Below are 19,537 nucleotides of genomic sequence, written 5' to 3'. Positions count from 1 at the left end.
CAGAAACTTTTTTTTTTTTTTAATTTCCCCCCCTTTTCTCCTCAATTGTACTTGGCAAATTATCCCTCTCTTCCGAGCTGTCCCGATGTCTGCTCCACCCCCTCTGCTGATCCGGGGAGGGCTGCAGACTACCACATGCCTCTGCTGACACATGTGGAGTCGCCAGCCACTTCTTTTCACCTGACAGGGAGGAGTTTCACCAGGGGGATGTAGCATGTGGGAGGATCACGCTATTCCCCCCAGTTCCCCCTCCCCCCTGAACAAGCGCCCCGACCGACCAGAGGAGGTGCTAGTGCAGTGACCAGGACACATACCCACATCCGGCTTCCCACCCGCAGACACAGTCAATTGTGTCTGTAGAGTCGCCCGACCAAACCGGAGGTAACACGGGGATTCGAACTGGCGATTCCCATGTGAAAGAAAGCAATCCTATTGGTGATTTCCTATGCCTTACCTCTCTAACTTATACATAAGCTTCCCTCTTTAGCAAAGACTGAGGGTGTTTTGTGTACATTTTTCACGATGTGTGTGTGTGTGTGTTTCTGTGTTCTGTGGAAACAAGCTTGTGACAGCTTGTGTTCAAATGCAGAGATCTAAAACAAGGAACCAGTGTTTGATCTTTGATCATAAAAAGGGTGTGTGAATGTGTGAGAAAAAGAGAGAGAATATAAGAATGTATTTGTGTGTGTGTGTGTGTCTTTGTCCAAGGCCCTGTCAATCACCAATATTTCTATCAACCACTTGTCAAAAGAGCCTCAGGTATCAAAACCAACGGATCCAGGGGAGGGGGGCAGGTTTTTCCACATTTAGTTGGCATGACCGTCAAAGGGTGTGCCATGTGTGTTAGGTTATCAAGGTTAATAAGCGCGCTTGTCAGAACAATCCTGCCTGACCCACTGACACTACTACCGTCAGTGTCATTAAATATGACCGGGAGTGGCAGCCATTTCATTTGTCCAATGCAGAAAATGTCTGCTGCTGCTCCTTTCTCCCTGAAGCTCTTGTTGCAGTGGTATGCGGTAGTTGCCGGGTCTAAATTTGCATACAAACACGAAAGACTTGAGATTTGAAGCACAAATTGGTGAATTGGGGGGGGGGGGGCTTATGATGTCAATTAGTGCCTGAATTAAAGCCTTTCACTACATTAACTACATGTGTCATCCCACAGGCCACAGCCGCCTGCATCTTCATCTTAACCTCGTATCAAATGTGGTATTGGTTCTACTTTGAATACAAATATTTATAATGCCCCTTATTTGGGGACAATTCTTTTTCAAGTTACTCCGTTCAGATTCAGCTTTGTAAACTGAAACTGAAAGAGACTCAACTGACCGAGCTTTCATTCTCAGATTTGAATGAATGCTGCCAGATTCAAAGCTCTGTCCATTAAGGTGCAATTACCTACACCAAGTAGAAGAATTTTAGTCCCCCCCCTTTTTTTTCCCTCTCCACTTGTATCCGGCCAATTACCCCACTCTTCTGAGCTGTCCCGGTCGTTACTCCACCCCCTTTGCCAATCCGGGGAGGGCTGCAGACTACCACATGCCTCCTCCAATACATGTGCAGTCAACAGCTCCTTTCACCTGACAGTGAGGCGTTTCACCAGGGGGATGTAGCATGTGGGAGGATCACGCTATTCACCCCAGGCCCCCCCCTCCCCCGAACAGGCACCCCGACCAACCAGAGGAGGCACTAGTGCAGCGACCAGGACACATACCCACATCCGGCTTCCCACCTGAAGACAGCCAATTGTGTCTGTAGGGATGCCCGACGAAGCCGGAGGTAACACGGGGATTTGAACCGGTGATCCCTGTGTTGGTAGGCAACGGAATAGACCGCTACACTACCTGGATGCCTCCCTGAATTTTAGTTTTTGAATTCTCATGAAAACTTTTGAGAATACTGACTTGAAAAGTAAGCGGACCCCAATCCTGCAGTACATGGTATGCCGTTATGGTCTTCTCATATGACCATCATATAACAATACTCCAAAGCACTGCTTGTTTCCAAATAATTTTGCCCCGGTGAGAACATACATTGTCCACAATGAACACTTAGTAATAAAAGACATAATGGTTGTGTACCTAATCTCGAAGACCTCATTGTGGAGGTAGTTCTCAAAGGTCTTGCGGTACTCGGTCTCCTCCTGCTCCTTCTTCAGCTGAGCGTCCGTCTTGGGGCAGGCACAGCACTTGCCCCCAGAGGTGGGCTCGTCTGTCTGGTTCCACTTCTGCTCGTCCTCACTGCCCAAGTGTGTGGGCGTACGAGACGGCAGCTTCATTCCTGGGGGAGCCGGTCGGCGGAGGATTTGAGAGAGAAGGTGTAGAGGGAGTGAGGGCCAAACAATATGTGAGCGGTGCAGTCTTAGATATGCAGAGGTCTTTGGAATAAAGCTGCATGGGCTTTTGTCTTTGGTGCCTCTAGGCCAGCAGAATTGTATCTTCCTTTGATTCAATTCAAACACTTTCTAAAGACGTGCTTTTGTCATTCATCCTTTTTTTTTCTAGTGTTTTATTTAGACCTTGTATTCCTAGCCCATTTAATGCTTTCCTGTTTTACTTCATCTTTGTACGGTTGTTTTTATTTGATTTCTAAATCACTTTGTTAAACTGTTCTGTTCAGTTCACAGCGCTATTCAGATAGAGTGTATGGCACTTCTTTTTAATTTAATAACAGTGGCAACTCCATATGACGGACCAAACTCGTGGCTGCTTACCTTGCAGGCAGTAGTCAAACTTGTAGAGGTCGCTGTCCTCGGCCTGTTTACGACAGATGACCCGGTAGTGGGTGATGTTACCATTAGGGTTGGTGGGGGGCTTCCACTTCAGAATAATCTGGGAGGAGGAGTTGGAGGAGGAGATGGGATCCAGGGGCACAGAGGGCTCTGAGGGAGGAGGAAAGAGAGGTTCAAAAAACACTGCTACTATCAGCGGCCCTATCAGATGGCGACATGCTACGGCTGAGTGAATGACTTCCTGTGGCATCCAAAATATTGTACTTGGTCTATGAAAATGCATTTTCCTAATTCGAAGATAGAATGAAATACATAACTGTGTCTATGTGTGTGTGTGCGTGTACGTGTGTGCATGCGTCTATGTTTAAGGGAGTTTTTTTATTTGTCCAAATATTTCTAAGAGCATTTCAGTGGGCATTCCACTCAGCTTTAGCAAGATCATCTCTTGTTCAGAGTATGAGGGCGTCAAGAGGGAGACAGAGGAGAAACAGGGAAGAAAGCCCTGGTGGGATTCGATTCCAGGTGCCATATGTGTTTCCAGAGGTGGAGTACATGGAGGTAGGGGTGTGGGTTTTTCATCACTCTGACTCACTGGTGGCATTGGTCCGGACGTAAATAATCTCGCTCTTGGCTCCATGGACCTGGTGCTCGTCTGATGCAGATAGCTGTGTCTTCACCATGATGGCATACTGCGTCCAGGGCTTCAGGGATCGGATCAGGTACCCGGGCTCCGGCTGCTCCTTGCCCTCGGTGGCACGTGGGGGAGGGTCCACGTCAGCAATCGCCCAGCTGTTGGAGCCGCACGCATCCTGTCCGTCAAACTCAGTTACGTTCTTATACGGCCTTGAAGGACAAAGAGAGAGAGAGAGATATGAGAAAAACACTTCAAACCAAAAATGAAATGAAGAAAAGAGACTACAGACTCAGGGGTTTATTCATCTTCTGCAGTGGGGTGAAACCAGTAACTTCGGTAATCAGCACACCCAAAATGCAGGTTATATGTACTACACGCTTCAACTAACTGCTGGGTTTTCAGAATTAACCTAAAGTGTGGTGGGGTTGAAAGGTTGCTGTCATTTATACTTACGCCTCCTTATAGAGCACCATGAAACCCAAAAGGTCTCTGAAATCTGACGGCCAGAAGGGCTCCCACTTGACCATGATCTTATCTGACAGGGTTCGGATATAGGTGAATTTCAGCAGCTGGTTCTCACCTAGAAGGACAAAGGGGGCAATTTTAAGTTACAGTATTTTTATTCAAATATATTCTGGAAATTGAAAAAAAAATGCTAAGACACGTTGCTTGACTTTTTTGGGCTCAGTTTATCACACCTTAATGTTTAATATCCATATAGAAAAAAAGTCCATTCCTGCACACACACAAACAAACAAACATACACACACACACACACACACATTACCTGAACAGTTTTGTAAAAGGATGTCTCTTTATATTTACTACTGAGACTCAAATAAAGTGAGAATAGTTAACTAATTAATCAATTAAAGACTGATATGTATATGTAGCCCTGTGATGGCCTGGTGGCCTGTCCAGGGTGTCTCCCTGCCTGTCGCCCAATGACTGCTGGGACAGGCTCCAGCATCCCCGCGACCCTGACAGCAATATAAGCGGTTTGGATAATGGATGGATGGAGGGATGGATGTGTATATGTGTACAGGAACATCATTCTATTCATAGGAGATACACCTGCAACCAATGAGAGAAGACAGCTGTCTTCTTTCATTGGTAATAATTATTAATTGCACTGGTAATTAATTATTAATAATAATTAATTGCACAGTAATAGCATAATTCAAATAATACCAGAAAGCATTATTGCAGTGATGGCTATGATGTGGAAGAAGCCCACTTTTTTTAAGCGCTGAACAAAACTCAACAACAAAGAATTTATACTGACATTGTAACATCCAAGATTTAAAAAACTGCATCACAGAAGCTTATACCAGTTCCAGCATGTATGTATTCACACACAAACAGACCCCCCCCTCCCCAAAATACACTCTAACTGAACCGAGTACCATGAGACGTTTGTTGTGATAGACAACACAGACAATGTGCACATCTCTTACAGGAGGCCTGGTCGCCGTTGTTGCGGACAGCGATGTTATTCTTAAGGTCGCGCTCATTGGTTCCCGTCACCACTTCCATCTTGCGGATCTCGGACATGCAGAGCTTGGAGTTGTAATGGAAGAACATGCGGCCGCGCTGGATGGTCAGGTTGTGCTTGGACCAGTCCCAGAGCTGACGAAGGTTTTGGTTGTCCAACGCATAGAAGGAGTAGAACCTTAAGGACGGGGGAGGGCAGGAGAGAGAGAGAGAAAGGTATTGGATGTGAAACATGTGAAAAGCTATTTATCCATTTTGTTTACCAAAACAATGTCATTAGATTATCATTTTGTTATTCAGGGACCTTAATTACTCATTTTTTAAAATTGTGTAATCTGGTAAAACTTTGTGCCATCGGGGCATCCGGGTAGCGTAGCGGTCTATCCCGTTGCCTACCAACACGGGGATCCCGGTTCGAATCCCCGTGTTGCCTCCGGCTTGGTTGGGCGTCCCTACAGACACAATTGGCCATGTCTGCGGGTGGGAAGCCGGATGTGGGTATGTGTCCTAGTCGCTGCACTAGCGCCTCCTCTGGCCTGTTCAGGGTGGAGGGAGAACTGGGGGGGAAGAGCGTGACCCTTCCATGAGCAACGTCCCCCTGGCGAAACTCCTCACTGTCAGGTGAAAAGAAGTTGCTGGCGACTCCACACGTATCGGAGGAGGCATGTGGTAGTCTGCAGCACTCCCTGGATCGGCAGAGGGGGTGAAGCAATGACTGGGGCGGCTCGGAAGAATGGGATAATTGGCCAAGTGCAATTGAGGAGAAAAAGGGGGGAAAAAACCCCAAACCCCCCCCCTCAAAAAAACTGCCATCAATGATTTTGTGCTAGCTGGTCAATGATAGCTGTCACAGCATAGGCTTTTGGACTTCACAGGATCCACTTTAACTGGATCTATTGTCAGTTGTTGTCAGTTCCAAGTAAAGGCCATGTATAATTACATTGGTTTGACTAAAATCTTTTCAATGGTCACAACGTGCAATTATATCGCTTCGACTAAAACTTTTTCAATGGTCACAACTGAAATAACACGAGGCTTCAGACAGGTCCCACCCCTTAAATAGGAAAGCTTTGCCAATTTGTGTCAGTTAAAAAAAAAGTTTTAGAAATGGTATGTGGGACACTAGTGGTAAAATATTTTTCATAAACTACCCTGACCAACAAGTGTCCCATTAAATGTACACATCAGCTGCACTGAGAAGTTCTTGGCCCCCTACATCCAAGGCTTGATAACAGATCTCCTCTGAAGAGATGAGAGGAGCAGAGAGGAGGACTTACTCTCCCTCCAGCTGCTCCCCCCGGATGATGCGGAGCTTTCGGAGGAAGGAGAGGGAGACCAGGGCGTATGCTCTGCGGATAGTCAAGTAGCCTGTGATCTCCTCCAGCTGGCCCAGGTTAGCCTCCAGTTCAGCTGCTATGTTATCTACAAGGAGAGAGAGACAGAGCGAGAGAGAGAGAGAGAGAGAGAAAGACAGACAGACAGACAGACAGACAGACAGACAGACAGACAGACAGAAAGCAAACGTGTTATAGGACAAAAAAAGGGAAGTTGGACAGACCATCGTGTCATCTTTAGGGAGAGAGAAGGACAAACGGGCAGATGGAAAGATGCGAGGTTATGATAGGGAGAGACAGATAGGTAGTCAAAAAGAAAGCCACACATCAAGGGCTTCCACAGAGACAAGCGTGGAGTGTCATGTCATCTGCTGTGTTGAACACAGAGTGTCAAAACATCTGCTTTTGGTAGCGTAACTTAAGGCGACAAACCGGCAGGGCGTTCCTGAGTAAAGATTCGGTGCAAAATTGCATCTCACACGAGTCGGGACCGCAAACAGCATGCAGTGACATTCCCAGATTTCACGTGTGAGCCACTGGAGATCCAGTGCCTGTGTGAGGAGAGCTAGGGCGTCCAGGGCTGTCACAGTACTTACTTCCTCCTCGGATCTTGATGATCATGTTGCCGTTGAGCACGGTGCACCCTCGCAGCTCCTGGGCAGAATTCACAGAGTCCACGGTCTTGTTCCCCACACATAGCTTGGGACACAGGCCTGCGCATGGCGAGCAGTTCAACCTGCAGACGAACAAGCATGAACGCTGATTAGGATATGAAACCTCGAAAACCAACATGTGTGTGTTGCGTATGTCTGCATGCACACTTGCTTCTTGGGCTGCGTCTTGGCAAAAATTTGGCGATACGACTCATTACGACACGAGTGGCAAGATTCAATATACTGTGATGTCTCTACATAAATAAACATAAAATCAGAGTAATGGGAGCCATAGCTAGTGCGGCACTGGCAACGCCTGCTGCTGTGGTTTTGTATAGCCCTGTAACAATACTGCATCTGCCACCTAGTGGTTGGAGATGTGAACAACACAATGAAGTGGCGCCACTTGCCATAACAAGGGTGAGTATTCCCCCTCTACAAACACACACACACACACACACACAAACGCACACATGCGCGCGCGCACACACACACACCGTTTAACCTTTTATTAGGTAAATGCTTGTATTATTTCTGCTGCAAATCTAAGTTGCTGTGTGTACATAACGTTGCTTTACATTTTAGTGTGCTAAATGCTCTAAATTAATATAGTCCAGCTGACTGATTTATTGACAATTATGGGCTCAATCCCTTGTTTAAGACAGGACAGAAAACATAGTACTGACGGACAGACCCGGTATACCACAGAGAATGAATCTGTGCTCCTCTGGTCAGATTTACTGCCCCTATAACTGCTGGATCTGTCCAGTGCTGTGTGTGTGTGTGTGTGTGTGTGTGTGTGTGTGTGTGTGTGTGTGTGTGCGCGCGCGTGTGTGTGTGTGTGTGCGTGTGTGTGTGTGAATACTGTTTGGTTCGTTTGATGCACTGGTCATATGACTTGTGTCAGATGAAGAAGGCACTTCTATACTTTGCCAAATTGGATCTACTGCTGCGGCACAGTGGCGCAGTGGTTAGCGTGGTCGCCTCACAGTGAGAAGGTCCTGGGTTCGAGCCCTGGGGGAGTCCAACTTTGGGGGTTGTCCCGGGTCGTCCTGTGTGGAGTTTGCATGTTCTCCCTGTGCCTGCGTGGGTTTCCTCCAGGGAGCTCCGGTTTCCTCCCACAGCCCAAAGACATGTAGGTCAGGTGAATCGGCCGTACTAAATTGTCCCTAGGTATGAATGTGTATGTGTATGTGTATGTGTGTGTGTGTGTGTATGTGTGTGTGAGTGTGTCGGCCCTGTGTGACAGTCTGGCGGCCTGTCCAGGTGTCTCCCTGCCTGCCGCCCAATGACTGCTGGGATAGGCTCCCGCGACCCTGAGAGCAGGATAAGCGGTTCGGAAAATGGATGGATGGATGGATCTATTGCTCTCGGTCGGTTCCAACATATCAACATGAGAAGATCCTGACTTCTCTGAGGGTAGGAAGGAGCCTACGGTCCATGTCACACACTTCTCTTCAGTCAACCTCCGTTTTCTCATCTGCATTCCTTTACGACATGAGGAGTATGGCCCGCTGCCAGCCCACTGGCTGACTAATGTCTTAGTTTAGGAATAGACAACAAACAGTGTTTCTGAGAGAAGAAGAAAAAATAAATACCGGGAGTGTTTCTACGTCTGCGTGTCACAGGAAAGGAATGGAATGGAGCAGGAAGGAATGGAATGAGACTGGAACGCTATGTGACATGTTGGTGTTGCGTAGGTTGGGACAGCTGATAAAATTATTTCTCAAATGATGGGACAAATATTTTCGGGGGAATGCAACTGAAAAAATGTTGATCCATGTCCCTATTCAGCATTTGGGTTAAACATCATAGCTGCGTGAGCAGCTATGATGTGTGTGTGTGCACATGATGTGTGTGTGTGCACACGCACGGGCACACACACACAGACACACACATACACACACACACTGTCATCTCATCCCAAAAACTGAAATTGTTAGAAATCAGTCTCTTGACAAGGCTTTTTTTTGGTATCCCCCCCCCCTTCTTCTCCCCAATTGTACCCGTCCTATTACCCCACTCTTCCGAGCCGTCCCTGTCGCTGCTCCACCCCCTCCGCCGATCCGGGGAGGGCTGCAGACTACCACATGCCTCCTCCGACACATGTGGAGCCGCCAGCTGCTTCTTTTCACCTGACAGTGAGGAGTTTCACCAGGTGGCTGTAGCGCGTGGGAGGATCACGCTATTCCCCCCAGTTCCCCCTCCCCATTGAACATGCGCCCCGAACGACCAGAGGAGGCGCTAGTGCAACCACCAGGACACACACCCACACCCAGCTTCCCACCCGCAGACACGGCCAATTGTGTCTGTAGGGATGCCCGACCAAGCTGGAGGTAACATGGGGATTTGAACCGGCGATCCCCGTGCTGCTAGGCAACGGAATAGACCACTGTGCTTCCCGGATGCCCCTTGAGAAGGCTTTTAAAATAAATATGACTTAAACCCTAAATAAAGACTTTTTCCTGAAATTCTGTAAACAGAATGGTATGAAAGATACAGAAGTACAAGGACAAAAGTCCATCATAACAACATTGCTTTATAAAATGAAGAGAACTCAACCCTTGTCAACCAAAATAAAAACAAAACCAATAACAGACGGTTTAACAGGAGCGGGGATTATAATGAATGAGAGGATAGATTCAGAGGCAGATCTGTATAATTCTCTCAATTAATTGGGTAAGAGCTGTAATGGATCCATAGGCTTTTCGGAGGGGAATTAGATTATCCAATCTCCTCACTAGATCTGAACCTCCCTGCTTTCACCAACACGGGGACGATCTCCTATCCTTTAGGTCAATTAGATTTGTTGTTGTCCACACGTGCGATGTGTACATGGTTGTACACACATGCAGAGATGCATGCTAGCACATGCATGTGGAAAGACGGCAATCTGAGATGTAGAAGTATTACGACTGGAGGGGGGGGTTAGCTTAAATTCCTAACAGGCTGCTGCTCAGTAAGTCACCCTCTCCCCTGCAAATGCACACGAGATTGTTCACATGCACACAAAAAAACACGAAAATGCAGAGTTGCATGACCTCGATAGCATCCGCTTTCAGGAGCTCATTCAGAAAAGCCGGGCCTGGTCTAGACAGCGGCAAGTGACACGTTGCGCAGAGAAACGGGGACCTGCTGCTTCATTCACAAATGAATGCACTGTCTTTGTGTTTGGAGCCCTCTCAAAAGAAAATAATCCTGCTCTTTAATTCCACTTTCAGCCTCGACATCCCTGACCACACAGATCTGGTTCAGACATAAAGTTAAGAGGCCGCCGCTCGCTCAGCTGGCCATCGTGGCCCGAAACGGTGACCAGCCTTCGACTTCTGATGCCCCTACCCCACCCCACCCCAACCCCCTAAAAAAGGAGGGTAAGATAAAAAAAAAAAAAGGAGACAAGATGGGTGGGGTGTGTTGAGGTAGAGGAGAAGACAGGGGAGGGGAGCCGAGGGGAAAGCTGTGCACTACGGAACTGAGGACTTATTTCTGCATGACTGCCTTCCCCGGGTTACTCTGCTACGCTCCGTGGTGGCTGTGCCAGAAAAACAAGTTACGTCAAAATCTTGATTCCTGGAAAAACACATCCAGAGATTGTGGATGAGATGGGCAGAGGAAGGAGGTGGAAGGTGGGCAGAGAGAGTAAGGAACGTTTTTGTTTTTTTTTTTAAGAAGAAGAAGAAGCAGCAGCAGCAGCAGAGGTCCAATCAGATTTGCAGAGCTCGGGGGTGAGGAGACAATGGCATCAAAGGGGCAGCCTTAACAGCCACCTATTTAAAAAAAAAAGAAGCCCCCTGAGCCCCGGGCACTGCTAACAAAGGCTGCTATTGTTCACCGCAGGGGCCAGTTAGCACTGCACAGGCTGCTGTTCGCTAGCTCACACTGTTTTAATACAGCCCTCGATATATCCTCTCCCCGTGAAACACACACCAACACAAGCAGGCAAATCAGCGCATACAAAAACACACCAAGGTGGCAGTAAAATACTTCTGGCGAAGATCCATGCTCACTTTCTTCACATACAGGCATATATAAGGATACCCTAACATGTCCCCGCCCCCCAAAAACAGCCTAACCCTGTCCTGCACAACACCCCTTATAGTGACAAACAACACTGTGTCCCAATCGTGTTGATTTGGTTTTTGGCTGGCCCTTCCTACCCACCCTGACACTGCCAAATGACCCATTATACACCCGGCATACTCCCGAGCTTCCATGTTATCAAGTTCTTAATAGTTCACATGAATCAGATGCCAGATCTGCTTGGTTTTTCTCCTATGACTACTGACTGAATGGAAACACTCCGTAATGACCTGTTCAAAACAACAGTGAGAAGAAGAGGAGAAACTCAGCTGAAGATTCCCCCCCCCCCACATGGAAAATCATAAATTCAGCTTCTCAAAAGTAACGCTCTAGTTGCAGCGTAGAAAGAGAGAACGTTTTAGACAGTTGTATTGAAAAACACAGACACGCAGCCAGACAGCCTGGGTCCAGTTGCAGCTCTTAAAGGGACAGTGTTTATCTGTCCAGCTGAACTCTGTGACTCTGGCCTCAGGGTCTGCTAGAACCATCTAGAACACAGGCCGCAGCTGACGCTTTGGTTTAGTTTGGTTTGGGCCCGGGCCCGGCGGAACCAGACCGAAATCACACACAGACATCCACGCACGCAAACACACAACAGAGCCACACACACACACATGCATGGAGACACACACAGACACACACACACACACACATACACACTACTGTGTTGTCCTCCAGGGAAGATGAGCAAATTCTGTCATGTTAGCAAAGGCGGGATGCCTGGAGAGCACAGCTTGCTGTTGGCTGTGAGATATAAGAGGGGGGGATACAGAGGGGGAGACGGACAAATACAGGCAGAGAAAGACAGAGAGAGTGACACAGCGAGAGCTGCACACACAAAGGATGATGGACCTCTGTATCTATCGGAAAACCAGCATCACCAGACAAAGTGATGCAACGCTCTGGGTCTCCGGCTTCGACTCCACCCTACCTCATCCATCCTCATCCTTCTGTGTGTGTGTGTGTGTGTGTGTGTGTGTGTGTGTGTGTGTGTGTGTGTGTGTGTCAGTCTGTCTGCCTGTCTGGACTGGTGATTTGTGCGTCTGGATGTAGCCTCTGCCAGCTTAGCCACTGTAATAACGCTTGCTCCTGCTGAAACCAAAACCAACGCAGTACAACAGAAAAACACACAAATATGCTCACAGACAGTCAGGCCCCGATGTTGCAACTGCAGCAAAATCTCGTTGGAAAAGAATTATCTGGAATATCACCACGTGCACACTCGTACATCTGCATGGGGGCACACACGTACACACAGGCAGGGTGCCATTCCGCCTCATGCTTCAGGGTGTATGACTGAGACTTAAAGCAATGTTCCTCTCTGCCTAAGCACCTGATAATCCTTGTAGATTGGCAGCATGCAAGGGAAAGTCTCTCTCTCTCTCTCTCTCTCTCTCTCTCTCTCTCTCTCTCTCTCTCTCTCTCTCTCTCTCTCTCTCTCTCTCTCTCTCTCTCTCGCTCGCCCTTAACACACGTGCATCCACGCACACAAGCACACAGTCAGAGATAGTTGAGCTTGGATTAAATGTCCTCGATGTTGTTCCTTTATAAGGTGTACTACAAGTAGTGGGGATTGGCCATATGTGAAAAAGATTCCCCGCTCTCTCATTTTTGCATGTGTGTGTGTGCGTGTGTGTGTGTCTGTGCGTGTGTTATTTGGCTAATAAATAGATCTATTTATACCTCCCCCTATCTGGACACAGTGGACATTTCCCCTAGACTGCACCTGGAAAAAGCAACACAGCCAAACACCTTTCCAGGGCCAGGCTAATGTAGTCACAAACACGCTACACACACACACACACACACACACATAACACAAGCGCACACACACTTGCACTCTCTCTCTCTCTCTCTCTCACACACACACACACACACACACACACACACACACACACGGTTATACCGGGAACACACAAACACCATCAATCATCCGGCAACCTGTGGCTTTTGGCCTAGTAGACATCTCCAGCACACAACCTGCCCCTATTAGAACAAACTCAAAGAAATACACCTCCCTGTCCCTCACTTTCCCTCCACTCTTTCCTTCACTTTCCCCCTCTCCTCGAACTTGACCCTCCATTTTTTGATGCTCTAATCTGTCAAGTCAGTTCAGTTAAAGTGCTTTCACAGTGTCAAAAAGGTTGAAGAAATGCTACCGCCCTCGATTTTTTTTTTGATGCATTAATGCAGGAGGTGGCAAGCCCCCCTTGATCGACACAAAGTTTAAATTTTTATGCGTATGTGCGTAAGCCTAACTATCTTTTGAGTGTGAGCAGAAAAACACGATTTGTTTTCATCACGACGACTAAATCTTTTTGCATTCATGATGGACTAGCAACAGTCCATAACCGTACAGGGGCATTTTTCGAAAGCCTTGAGTCTATGGTAAAAAATTATTTGCCGGTATATTGCTCAATCCACAGCGTCTAAGTTTAAATGCACAGAAAAAAAAGCCTATTCTAAAATACCAGTGTACAGGATAAAAAACCTACTACCAGTGCCAAATCAGGGGCCCACTGATGTTCCCTCCTCAACTACAAGTTGCTAAATAAGGGTCACAGCTTTGAATTAATAGTTACCATGTCAGATCTGCACAGCTGGCGAGGTGGTATTTGCATTGATATTCTAGGCACTTTGCAGACACACTTATCCCAGAATGACTTTGAATACGAGTACATGTTTTAGTGAGCTAGCTTTAGTGTACTTTAGGACACGTGGCTGTCAATGGACGTATTGGTCTTAGCAGGAATTGTGCCCGTGACCTCTGCTGCGGAATGCATTCACTAAAGCACAAGGCCACGATTGTGCCTTTAGGATCAATGCATCACTAGAGGAACTATAAACACATTTTGAAGACATGCACCATTAGAATAAGCATACCTTTTCTGTCTCAAAGGACATGCGGTCAATCAAAGCTACACTTCCATTACTGTGAACACACTGGTGAGTTAAGTGACTGTTTTAAATAGAAAGAAATTCATAAAAGATTTCAATATAAAAATGGATATGACTATACCTAGTTGCTTTGAGGAAACAGTAAAAAAAGTAACTTTCTGAGGCGTGCAGGTAGCGTTGCGGTCTATTCCGTTGCCTACCAACAACGGGATCGCCGGTTCAAATCCCCGTGTTGCCTCCGACTTGGTCGGGCGTCCCTGCAGACACAAGTGGTCGTGTCTGCAGGTGGGAAGCCGGATGTGGGTATGTGTCCTGGTCGCTGCACTAGCGCCTGCTCTGGTCAGTCGGGGTGCATGTTTGGGGGGGAGGGCACGATCCTCCCACATGCTACGTCCCCCTGGTGAAACTCTTCACTGTCAGGTGAAAAGAAGTGGTTGGTGACTCCACATGTATCGGAGGAGACGTGGCAGTTTGCAGCCCTCCCTGGTTTAGCAGAGAGGGTGGAGCAGTGACTGGGATGGCTTGCAAAATAGGGTAATTGGCCGGATACAATTGGGGAGAAAAAAAAAGGGGGGGGGAAGTAACTTTCTGCCTCAATTAGATTCTTCACTATTCCTGCCTTGTTTGCCATGTGTGCACCCTACCGTGTGGTTTTGTTGTGTCATCTTCAACTCAGGAGGGGGGTGTTTGTGTGCTACTCTCAATAAAACACCAGCAATGGCAAAATCCTGTCGATGTCCACCGCCAAAAGCCGTGTGCAATGTATGTTCTTTTTCCCCCCTCTTTTTCTCCCCAATTGTATCCGGCCAACCGAGCCGTCCCGGTCGCTGCTCCACCCCCTCTGCCGATCCGGGGAGGGCTGCAGACTACCACATGCCTCCTCCGATACATGTGGAGTCGCCAGCCGCTTCTTTTCACCTGACAGTGAGGAGTCCTGCCAGGGAGACGTAGCACATGAGAGGATCACACTATTCCCCCCCAGTTCCCCCTCCCCCCTGAACAGGCGCCCCGACCGACCAGAGGAGGCGCTACTGCAGCGACCAGGACACATTCCATATCCAGCTTCCCACCCGCAGACACGGCCAATTGTCTGTAGGGGCACCTGACCAAGCCGGAGGTAACACGGGGACTTGAACCCGGATCCCCGTGTTGATGGGCCACAGAATAGAACGCTACGCTATCCAGACACCCCCCAATTTTTGTTCTTACATTTGTTTAACTATGTAGGCTTCCTCATGGTATGTTCCCAAAGGCCCTATATATAGAGCAAAATGTATACAATGAGTTGCTTTTATTAACTGCATTTAAGATGTACATAGTAGTAGTAGTAGTTAGGATTTAAAACAGACATTCAGGGATCCAGTCTTTTGTGTCACTTTGGTATGTAATGCTTTTACTTGTGCCTCACCCATGTGCTCACAGAGCATATAAGTAGAAGTGAGAAGTGAGAACCAGAAACTCATTTGCCCTCAGTGCAAATCAGACAGCCGAATTTGCATATAAAATGTAGTGTGCTATGCCTGGGTAGGAACAGTGTGTTCTGCACTTTCGAGTGACTTACTGCACTAATATTGAGCTTTTGACTCCTTGCCCTGGCTTACTGACTGGTATATGATTTAGTGATTTGTGAAAATGTTCTCTTATACGGTTTTGGTGCAAACTAAATTGCACTAACAGCATTATTAAGTTTCAGGTTTCTGAAAAGCTTTTCAAGCTTCTCCTTAGCAGTTCAAGTTGCAAGGCTTGTGGAAAAAACGGAGAACGATTGAAATATGTAAGGAAGCCATGGTTAGACTGACAATTAATTGTGTGTATTGTGCATGCTAACAGTCAACGAAGTGGTACACTCTGACTTCAGCGCAGCTGACTAGAGGAAATCTAGTTACAGGTGGCATGCAAACCTGGTGGATGAGAAGGGGGTCCTCCTGGGACGTAGCAGTTCATTGCAGGCCAAAACTCACACTGAAGTAGTTTTCCTTCCTTCACACACAATTAGCTTTCTGAAGCTTCCAAGTACTTTACTCTGTGTGTGAGTATCCACATGCACACGTGTGTGTGGAAGCATAAGTCGTGCGTAAATAGTCAACTAATGCAAAGGTCAACCTCAAAGTCAGTGGTTTACCAACTTTTAACTTTCTACTAAACCACAATTGGGTCAAACTTACTAAAAAAAAAAAAAAGGGGTGTCTGGGTGGCGTGGCGGTCTATTCCGTTGCCTACTAATATAGGGATCGCTGGTTCGAATCCCCGTGTTAGCTCTGGCTTGGTCGGACGTCCCTACAGACACAATTGGCCGTGTCTGCGGGTGGGAAGCCAGATGTGGGTATGTGTACTGGTCACCGCTCTAGCGCCTCCTCTGGTCGGCCGGGGTGCCTGTTCGGGCGGGGGGGGGGGGACTGGGGGGAATAGCGTGATCCTCCCATGCACTACGTCTCCCTGGCAGGACTCCTCACTGTCAGGTGAAAAGAAGCGGCTGGCGACTCCACATGTATCGGAGGAGGCATGTGGTAGTCTACAGCCCTCCCCGGATCAGCAGAGGGGGTGGAGCAGCGACCGGGACGGCTTGGGAGAGTGGGGTAATTGGCTAGATACAATTGGGGAGAAAAAGGGGGGGACATTTTTTTAAAAATTAAATTAAAACTAAAATAGGATTACATCCGAACGCTTCCATCTGAGTTGGGAATATAATTTATAAACTTAACATACATCTGGCTAAACCTAGCAATATCTCACAGCATAGCTGATGCACAGACAGAGGACAGCAAGACAGACAGATGGACGGACAGACAGGTGATGCTTTTGCCTGCTTTCCATGTGTATCTCAGCTGTCTTGCTGCTTCTCCATGGCAGATAGGAGACTTTCCACGATGGAAATAACAATAACTAGTGCTTCATCTTTCTTTGTTTGATCAACTAACAAATTGCGTCATCTCTTGTGTGTTAATGTTATTGCTTGTTTACAGTGTTAACAACCCACTTGTGCTGATAAGGTCAGTGGGGATATATATTGTTAAAAGCCTGTAGGTGACAGCTACATCGAAGATCATGTAATGGTGGCCACCATCAACAATGTGGTTTTATTGATGGTGGCAACATTTCTAACACCATATCAAACTCTTCACATGTTACTGTTGAGGACAGTTTGATGTCCAATAACGAGGTCGTACATATTGGTGATGATTGAGGTGAGTTTCCCCCACTTCAACGTGATGCGCTTTGGGTGTCTAGATAGAGCGCTACATAAACGTAATCCATCATTATTATGAGGTGTGCTGTGTGTGTGTGCTGTGTGTGTGTGTGTGTGTGTGTGTGTGTGTGTGTGTGTGTGTATGTGTGTGTGTGTGTATGCGATAGACGTACGAGGTGGAGTTGATGGTGTATCCGGAGGGACACTCTGGAATACAGGCCCCATTGTGGATGACAAACTCCTGGCAACTTGCCTCCCGGTCCTGGGTCAACCTCTTAGTCTGCTTACATTGGTTGTGGAGGTCCTGCTCAGAGCAAAGGGAATATTATATATCAGTCAGAGGCAGTCAGAAACACATACACACACACACACACACACACACACACACACACACACACACACACACACACACACACACACACACACACACACACACACACACACACACACACACAGATGCATGGAATCAGAGCCTATTTGCATAGTAAGACTTAACATTGACAAGAATTTGACTTGGTGCGTTGCTCAGTATGACATTTAAAATCTCAAGGAACTACGGAATACTGGCTCTAGTACAATACAGTATGTACCCTTTGCAGTACTCACACTGAGAATACTGCACTAATTATGACATCATATTATTACTGTAGCATTAAATTCACCATGAGAGGGAGAGAGAGAAGAATGAATTGTGTATTTGCACTTTGCCAGCAAATGTACATGAGCACAATGTGCATGTATATGAGCACAAATATGCGTTCTTGTCAAGTACCAGTGCTTTCAAGGTAAGACTATGAATGGCTATGTGTGCATGCTAAACATAACTTAGGTTAGCATTATGATTCTTCCCAAAATACCAACCTGACAGAAAGAGAAGCTGACACAGCGCCAGCCCTTGAAGACGTAGTATCCTGGGGGACATTTGTCTATACAGGTATCCCCGTGCTGGAGGTTTCTGCAGGCCACACAGCTGCTTGCATTCCCTGGCTCCACGCAGCCGCCCAGGCATTGGTTGTGGCAGCACAGCCCCTGGAGGCTGCACGCACCATGCTTACAGTTGTCCAAACACACTAGGGAGAGAGACGAAGAGATGGGGGGGGGGGGTAAAGAGTAGGTTAGAATCATATTTAAAAACAGGTAGACAAAAGGTGGCCAAAAAACAAACCCATCAAAAAGGGCTTTTTTTTGTGCATGCCCCAGTTGTAGTAATACGCTGTGTTGCTCACAGTCGTGTTGTACATCTGCACAGAGTCTGAGTAGTGTTTGGAGATGAGTGGGTGAGCGCTGGGGCGAACCCAAAGTCCACAAAATTACTCCAAAACACTCCGCTTTTACAACAGTGAGGCTGTAGCAGCAAAATAAAATAAAAACAAAATACCAATTAAAATAACACAGCACTGGAGGGACATACAGGCTATACTCTCCCTCTCTGTCACTCTGTCTTTAAAACTGTACGCCTCACAAAACATTACTACAGGAAGGGGCAGGCTCAGCGGGAAACCTCAGGGCCAAAATGGCCTCTGAGTGGTGGTTTATTCTGAACTGAGAGCAACGAGGGCATACACATGCACATGTGTGACTGCATGGACAAATCACATTTGCATGGCTTTATGGGAATAAAAACAGGTCCTCTCTGAAAGATTTTTGCAGCTCCTTTCCTTCCAGGTCTCATTGCCCCAAGAGAAAATATCGCAATCCTCTGTCTGAGAAAAAGTTTAATCTCCTCCAGAAGACACCTGCAGGTGACCTCTGACTACTCCGTGCCTCTGATGCTAGTGTTACAACTGCTCCCCATCCTCTCATTGCGCAGGTCATTTCTTTAACGTCCTCAATAACAACATGCTGGTGTGTCAGTCTGTGGATGTGTGTATGTGAATGTCAGTCTGTATACATGATCTGTTAGGATAAGAGAGGACAAAGCAGTGTGCTTCTAATCGGTAAAGGTGTGCAAGGATTGGAATGGGATGAGACCTGGCCAGGGAGTTTGGACTGGAGATTGTGGTGTGACTTGAGAATGTTCTCAAAAGCATTTATTCATCCAGGGGAAGTTTATTGAAAATGCATGGTGGTTTCTAGCAACTCCTGGGTATACATTCCTTCAGTTAACACGTTTATACTTGGAAGCTTCCCAGTTCAATGGTTGTGTTCTGCTGTTGCCCACTTAGCAGTTCCACCACAGCAGTTGAGGTTTAAGGGGGTTGACTTTAGGGTAATTTCTGGGGGGGAAGAGGAGAGCAACACACTTTCATTTTTCCCAGTCATATTGTCTAAGTTGGGTCGGACCCTGTAGTTGATTGGTTAGCGCATTTGCCTGTGGTGCGGAGACCCCAGTTTCAATTCCCCCTTCCCCCTCTACAACAGTTAGGTGGCCAGAGAGACGCACTAGTCTGCCAACAAATATCTTGGGTGGCACGGTGGCGCAGTGGTTAGCAGTTACCTTACAGCAAGAAGGTCCTGGGTTCAAACCCCAGAGTTGTCCAACCCTGGGGGTCATCCCAGGTTGTCTTCTGTGTGGAGTTTGCA

The 19,537-nt window shown here is 47.2% G+C and overlaps 1 protein-coding gene across 1 annotated transcript in view; it reads right to left on the bottom strand.

The window, feature by feature from the left end:
• insrb (insulin receptor b) overlaps positions 1-18,063 on the bottom strand; it is a 34,980-nt gene extending 16,917 nt beyond the window's left edge. Inside the window, 8 exon segments of the mRNA XM_056277903.1 lie at positions 2,085-2,283; positions 2,717-2,884; positions 3,327-3,577; positions 3,822-3,948; positions 4,826-5,040; positions 6,140-6,284; positions 6,793-6,932; positions 17,876-18,063. Of these exon segments, the coding sequence (XP_056133878.1) occupies positions 2,085-2,283; positions 2,717-2,884; positions 3,327-3,577; positions 3,822-3,948; positions 4,826-5,040; positions 6,140-6,284; positions 6,793-6,932; positions 17,876-18,063 (1,433 nt within the window).
• Positions 18,064-19,537: the final 1,474 nt, after the last annotated feature.

The sequence above is a fragment of the Lampris incognitus genome, chromosome 3, assembly GCF_029633865.1.
Source record: "Lampris incognitus isolate fLamInc1 chromosome 3, fLamInc1.hap2, whole genome shotgun sequence".
NCBI classification, from domain to species: Eukaryota; Metazoa; Chordata; class Actinopteri; order Lampriformes; family Lampridae; genus Lampris; species Lampris incognitus.
Note: the sequence above shows the minus strand (reverse complement) of the source record. Positions and strands in the feature narration are given on the sequence as shown.